Below are 7868 nucleotides of genomic sequence, written 5' to 3' on the forward strand. Positions count from 1 at the left end.
CAAGAAAACGAAAAGTGAGCGACAATTTTCGTTTTCAGAAATCAATTCTACGCATAAAAATATACAAATTTAAAGTTTGAAAAAAATCCATGATAGGGGCGTTACACTGCAAAATTACCAGATTTTTTGTGCACAAAGAAAAAGAAAATTTATTTGTAGGATATAGATCCAGATAGCACAGAGAATTGAAAAAAATTTAATCATATGTCACCAATTCTGAGTTCATTTTTAGTGCAAAAAGAATTCTTTTCATTGAACTAAACTCTAAAGAATTCTTTTTGCATTTGAAATAAACTCAGAATTGGTGACATATGACCGAATTTTTTTAAATTCTTTTTTAATTCTCTGTGCTATTTGGGGACTTTATTCACAGAGAGATGAATTCTATTTCCTAGAAATAAACTTTATATACTACAAATATATTTTCAAATATTTCTTTACCAGAGAGTCAAAAAAAATTTGTGATATTATTTATATAACCATTCATTAAGTTTGTATTATTTGATAACTAGAACATGATTTATTTTTCAGATCAGTTATCGGTAGCAGCATTGTTTAATATATTCCATCAAAATTATAATTATGTATTGATTATTTTATTTCTTATTATTTTTCGACCGCTGACAAAGTTTTATATAAACGTTAGTTTCCTTAATAATTCCTTCCCATTATTTATTCATAAACATATATAATTGATCGTGCTTTCTTAATTAATTCAGCCATTGGGACATTTACCGTCTGGTTGTACTTCATCTGCGACACATATACGTGTGACCAAGTACGTATGCGTGTTAACAACAGTGAGATACCAACGATGCGACCCCACCTCCTTCTTGAAACTATCACTGCCTCTACCTGCCTGCCTGGCTGCCTACGAGATCATCTTCCCAAGTAAAAGCCGAGAACCGAACGAGCGTGGGCACAGACAGCATCATGCGCTTGGTGAGTACAAAACCATTAATTCACTTCTGATTACCGCTTTCCCACCTGGCTGAACTTTCCTCCGATTTTCTCTTCTTTCTTTCGTCGCGCCTGACTCCTTCGCCGCGCCGATTTCTTCTTCTTTCTTTTCAGTTTCCTTTTTCCACTTTGTTCGCGATTGTGGATTATGAGTCTCCTGCCAAGTGATAGTGAATCGACTAATATCTATCGACGAGTGCAAAGTGTTCTGCCTTTAGGGGAAAGCCCCGTGTAGATCGTGTCGAGGCGCACATTGTGATTGAGAAGATAAATTAAGCGTTTGTCTGTGTGATAATTAATCGAGGCAAATTTTAATTCGAAGACTACTGTATCGGCGTTTGCTCCGACGTTTCGTCGATCGATTGTGACCGATTTGATAGCACAAGTTCGTTTCCTCGCGAATGTAAAGTAAATAATATTCCGCGAGGAAGAAGGATCGAACGTCGCGCTAGTTTTGAGTCATCGATCAGAAGGAAGCGAGAAAATGAGAGTGATTCGCGAGTACAAAAAGTATCCCGGTGACGAAGCGCGCATTTGCATTGATATTCGAATAGATATCGAGTTTCTATCCGGAGGAAATCCGCGACACGAGCATTTCACGATGGCCACTTTCTTCTTCCGTCGTATGTACTGCGATTCCCAGATTCGCGAGCGTATACGTGCCGTTCACGCGCGGAAGAGTAGCTTTTCTACTTAACGGCTCTCCGTCGTCACTTAATCGGTTGTCCGATTAGCGCGACCTACCGCTTGCGACTTGTCAATTAGCATCAAACAATAATTTCGGCGATTTCGCCGCTGTCCAAACGCATCGCTTCCACGTGCGTGGACACATATTGTTAGCGAATTACGAGCTCCGATATCTCGGGCGCGAAAGTACTGTCGCGTTGTGAAATTTGTATGCAGTCCGTAGTGAAGTTTCACATGTTTGTGCAGCGATTTTACTCTTTGTGAATCATTTTCATCGAATCTTCCCTCGAATCTTTGCAATGGTGTATCGGTTTGTTTCTGAAAATTTGCGCTGAATCGCTAATACAATTTCACTTAGGCCCGTATTCTGAGTTCTTTTTTAACGATAAATGAGCCTTTAAGGCTTAGTTGCACCAACATTATTTTGGCTTTAAGCGAAACTTAAACATATATCTATCTTTTATCTTTCTTTTTAAGTAAATGGAGACATATATTTAAGTCTCACCAAAAACCAAAATAACGTTGGTGCAACCAGGCCTAAAAGAGGCTCAGGAACCACCTAATTGGCTGAGAAGCTATATTTAAGGTACTTTTATCGATAAAAGAGGATTCAGAATATGGGCCTTAGTCTCTGTCTCGCTTCTTGAGGATTCGCGATGGCTAGCAATAACGGCTGTTGAGATCAACTATGGGAGAAATGAATGGGCGAATATTGTTCGTTGTTTTATAGCCACTGATTCGGAGATTAGGTTCGGATAGAAGAAGGGAGAAAAGAAAGAAAGATCACATCTCGCGGGCTGAAAGATTCGTCTGAATCGCGTCGGCTTCATGCTCGTGACCGCGAATTCAGCGTGAAGCGTTGGCTCGTTACGAGAATCGCATTAACGAAGTAGAGTGCTCCGGCGAAGCCGCTGGACCGTCCAGTAGATCAATTTCTACTCGCACACGAAGGGATCGCGCGTAAAACACACGCGAACACCCCGTTAAATATGCTTGTAAATAATAACTGCGCTTCTAACGACCCAGTTGTCATGTAGTACGCGGTCACGTGTGGCGTTAATTGAGTGCTGGAATTACAGTCTCACGGGTAAATCGAAACCGAGAATCGACACGAGAGTTAGTTCGATAACGATCGACGTTGATCGCCGCGCGCTTTAGAAAGAGCGGATCATGGCAAAAAGGAATACACGCCGCATTCAAGTAAATGTTATTTGTTTCTAGTATTCTATAATTTTTTTATACTTGCAAACGAGCTTTCCTCAAATTTGCGATGGGTACATTTGAAGATTATTAATGAAGAAAATATTGCTTGTTGAAGGTAAACATCACATGAGAGAAAGGAAGCAAAGAAAACTGAGTAATCGCTTTTCTTAGCGATGTAGAATGAGATTTTTCTGCGCGTGACGAAACTCTTCAAGTCCGTTATCGCTCTTCGCGGTCTAAATACTTATCGACAAACACGCGCTCTCTTTCTCTCTGCGAGCAAGACGCAAAATCATTTCAATGGACCAAAAACAAACTCGATACGCACGTTGTGCCACAATTCTGTGTGAGAGCGGCTTCGAAATCGGCACGGGGTGTGGTTTAGAAACGATCGATTCGGAATACGATTCAATCGATCTATCGACTGGGAAAGGTTTCATCGGAATAGTTGACAAGATTTTTACGATTTGCGCGTGTGCGAAAGCGGATGATATTTCAAGAACAGGTTTCCTTTAGACTTCCCCCTCGAAAATATCGGGGATAATCGTCGTTCTCGCGACCTCTTTCCATTTTCATCGGTGACAGGGTGGCATAAGATGATGCAAAGGTGTTCCTAAATGTTCTTCGTCAGTTCTTCCTCCAATAGTTCTTAACGATGAATTCCTCTTGTCCTCTAATCATCGCGTCGCGCAACGTTCAATTACATTGTCAGCCGTCTGAATCATTCAAGGGTCGCTTGAGAAGTTCTTCGTCGTGATGCATGATCACAGTGAACGAATATAACTCGTCTTCTTCTACTTCGATTTCCGAGAGAAAGTAATTAAGGATCGATGACGTGGGACATGGGTGTGGAACATTGTATGAGTGTCCGGCGGGTTCGACAACCTTCGAAAGCAGGTGGCATCTTTTTCGAGCTGCGCAAAGAAAGTTCTTCATCTTCTTCTCGTTGGTATTGATCGTACATTCTTTTTCTTTAGTGTAAACTCATGTAAAGTTTTGTTGAATTTCTCAATTCATTCTCGTTCATTGATTCTTTGATTCATTGATAAATTTGATGAGACTTTGCATTTTTCACGAGTTCACGCTGGGGGAAAGATAGAATGAGAAAAAAGTACTTGAAAATTTATCTGTGGGATTTGATTCTACAAGATAAAATTTATTTCGTTGAAATAAATTTTTACCCTACAAATGCATTTTCATATGTTTTTTTCTCCGTATAGATGATAGATACACCGAAAAAAATATTTCAAAACTTATTTATAAAGTTTGTTCACAGAAATAAACTTTATATCCCACAAATAAGTTTTCAAGTATTCTTTTCTCATTCTACCTACAGTAGAGTGAGAGAAAAATATAGTTGTCTTTGGCGTCAACTATATTCTTTTGTGATTTTAATCACAAAAATAGTTAGAAAAACTATTATTTTAGTAAGTGTTATCAGAAAAATGGTTTTTCTAATTATTTTTTTAGTTAAAATCACAAAAAAGTATAGTTGACGCCGAAAGCAACTACATTTTTCTCTCAGTGTATGTTTTCGTTCTCCTCTTCTTGTTCCTCTCTTTTTTTCTCGTTTCGTTCTTCTTCTTCCACTTGGCGACCCGTTTACCGACGTAAGAGATAAACCAAACCCCGGTAGCGCACCGATATTACACGGTGGGCGAAATCGTTACGAAACACGAGGATGCCGTTCCGAAGTGCGCGGAACTTCTAATCGAGAACAGCGTGCACGTAATACCTGCGGATTCCTCCGGCTACGTGCCACCTCGTTTGAATGGAGAAGAACTTCCGGTCATTTCGTAAGACGCCGCCGCGTCTCCGATCGATCCGCGTTCGCCCGCGAGGAGGCCGGAGGAGGACGCGCTCCGCGACGTTTACGACTTCCTTAATAACCGAATGCGGCTTCGCGCTCTGTTAGATCGGCGATTTTTCGCCTGGGAAGCGAAGACGGTAGTGTGTGTGTGTGTGTGTGTGTGTGGTTCGCGATCCGAATGGCTCTTGCAAACCTTTCGTCGATTCCGGCGACTTTTCATTGGCGACGTGAGATCTTAGTCTGGACAGTGTTGGGCATTTCATCGATTAACATTCAACATGAATTTCTCTGAAATTCATTATTATTACATTTGATTATTATCTCTTAAGAGAACAATATAAATTGAGTATATGTAATAACTGAGTGTATATATAACTGAGGATATAAACTGAGTAGTCACTTTTCTTGAAAAATGATATTTTTTTGTGTGTTGTAGAGATATGTGCGATTATATATGACTACATACATGGCTATTATAGAAGCCATACATGAGTCACACATGATTACGTATATGATTAATACATATTTTCTTTGATTAAAATAATCAGCGAATCAATCATCAAAATTGATCAATCGTTATGTATAAAATCATAAATAATTTCATCAGTTGATTAAATTCATTATTAATCAAACTTTAATAGAATTTATCGACCATAGTTATGCAAGAATGATCTAATCCACATGAAGCAAGTTTAAAAAAAAATGAAGATGAAAATTTGGTACATGATATAAAAAAAGTATAGATAGCACTGTGATTCTTCGCAATCATTCAAGAGATTAAGCATGGTCAATCTTCTTTTCTTTCTTCTCTGATGAAAGAAACTTTCGAGGTAATGCTATTCGACATACTCGAAGCTTCGTAATTTGAGGCTTGAAATTCGAAACTTTGTTTCCTCAAACATTATTTCAAGATTCGAGAATTTTAAGTATCAAGTTTCTGAATTATTTCTGAGAGGTGCGACAACTGATATCACTTTAAATATCTTCATTAAAAATATGGAGCACTTTCGAGTTTACGAAATTCTAAGAATTTCAAAATGACGTCCGAAGACAGAGAAAATTTTACTAAAAAGTTCGTCATGTTCCCAGTTCATGTTCGATCATCTGATGATGAGCTTCTCTGAAATTCATTATTATTACATTTATTATCTCTTAAGAGAACAATATAAATTGAGTATATGTAATAACTGAGTGTATATATAACTGAGGATATAAACTGAGTAGTCACTTTTCTTGAAAAATGATATTTTTTTGTGTGTTGTAGAGATATATGCGATTATATATGACTACACACATGGCTATTATAGAAGCCAAAGTCATACATGAGTCACACATAATTACGTATATGATTAATACATATTATTATATATATGTAATTTTACATAATTAATGTAATCTTTCTCTTGCTCGGAAGATCATATACTTAACGTTCGCCATAACAGGGCTTCTGTGTGACAAAGGCGACGTAACGATCACGTCTTACGAACAGACCACGCCGCGGATTTTTCACGCTTTCCTTCGCCTGAGAGTCCGAGTTCGATCGAGTTTCTACCCCGATAACTTTCCCGATCCTCCGCGATGGGATGCCATCGATCATCGAGTATCGCTGGTATCGCACGGTGGAACGTCAATTATCCGCGTGGATCGTCGTCCGAGCGTACGTGCCACCTGACGTACGTCCGGGATCTGCGATTCGGACGATCTCGCAGATCCTACGACTCGTATTAATACCGTTACGTTATACCGTTGTTGTACGGAGTGTTCCACTTCGACCGAGAGGAGGGGTACCTTTTCTTTTCGCGGCAAATTGGCGAGTCGCTTCGGGTAAGGCAACGTGGACTTTTCCTCGGGGAAAATACCTGCTCGATGCCGGGGATCCGCGCGTTATCCAACGCCAAGGACTCGTTGTATAATCGTCGCGTACTTGGCGACACTGCCGAATCGCACTTTCACGCGTATCTTCCTCGCCATTTCCGCGTTTCTGCTCGTCTGAAATACGCCGGTTGACCGCTGTCCTCCCGTAATATGCTAATTAGTCTTCGCGTCTGAGACATTCTGATATTTTTACGGCGCAGATGTTCTCAGCAAGGTAAAGAAGTGAATAAAAAATAGAGAAATGCTCTATTTTAAAATCGCGCACTACAAAATCGATTTTTAATGAAAATTTTGAAGTTTTAAGGCATTATATTTACGAAGAGAGTATTATAGTTTTTTTTTTTTTCATATAAATTCTTTACAATTTTATTATGTTTTTTAATAGTACAGGGATAGACACTGTCAGTAGAGTATATATTACTAAGAAACATAGTAAATTTCGCTGGGAACATGACGAATTTTTTAGTAAAATTTTCTCTGTCTTCGAACATCATTTCGAAATTTTAAGGACTTCGTAAACTCGAAAATGTTCCATATTTTTAATGAAGATACTTAAAGTGATATCAATTGGAATCTTGTCGCACCTCTCAGAAATAGTTCAATTAAGAGACTTGATATTTGAAATCCTCGAATCTTGGAATAATGTTTGAAGAATCAAAGCTTCAAGCTTCAAGCCCCAAATTATGTCGAAGCTTCGAGTACATCGAATAGCACTACCTCGAAAGTTTTCTAATCAATCATGCCTGACAAATTTCTTATTTCTGATCGCCTACGGCAAGATTGGCTTCTGGATTCTCGTCGGGGAACTCTCGTTGTCGAAATTGCCGACGGGGTTTTCGGTACGTCTCATTCGTGCCTTCACTTCGCGCGATAATCGGGAGCGTGAGAAGAGCGATTAACTTCGGCATGAGGAAACATTCCTGCCTCGTGTCTCTACATTATCTCTCCGCACTCGTAATTAGTATAAATTTACATGATTGAAGCGCGCGTGCGCTGCTTCAACGGCGCGAAAAATGGGATGCGGTTGGGCGTGCGGTGTTGTTGCGCAAAGTCGATTCGCGAATGCACAAGAGTGGTCGAAGCTCGGGACAACCGCGGCGACTCTTAAGAAGGGCTCTTTTGAGCGTTCGTCACACAGCAAAAGGAGCCGTGCGAGGCAAGTTCACGAGCGTGCGCATCCTCGACACACTGCCGAGTGAAAGTGCCGCCTGCTCTCGCGGTGGTTTCTTCTTCCTCGTCCTCCTCAGCTTCCTCCGTGGAACCTCGCACAACGTATTGCCTGCGAGTCGGATCAACGTGACGAGTTCTCTCACGCTGTTATCCCCCCCCCCCC

At 40.0% G+C, this 7868-nt stretch overlaps 1 protein-coding gene across 1 annotated transcript in view; it reads left to right on the forward strand.

Moving 5' to 3' along the window:
• The first annotated feature begins 786 nt into the window (after positions 1-786).
• The window catches only part of LOC116852006 (putative uncharacterized protein DDB_G0294196), a 22777-nt gene continuing 15695 nt past the window's right edge, over positions 787-7868 (forward strand). Inside the window, exon 1 of the mRNA XM_032831960.1 lies at positions 787-942. Within this exon, the coding sequence (XP_032687851.1) occupies positions 934-942 (9 nt within the window). The 5' untranslated portion in view covers positions 787-933. The remainder of the gene's footprint in view (positions 943-7868) is intronic.

The sequence above is a fragment of the Odontomachus brunneus genome, unplaced genomic scaffold (assembly GCF_010583005.1).
Source record: "Odontomachus brunneus isolate Ranch 3 - 2012 unplaced genomic scaffold, Obru_v1 Obru_scaffold_199, whole genome shotgun sequence".
In the NCBI taxonomy this organism is placed as follows: Eukaryota; Metazoa; Arthropoda; class Insecta; order Hymenoptera; family Formicidae; genus Odontomachus; species Odontomachus brunneus.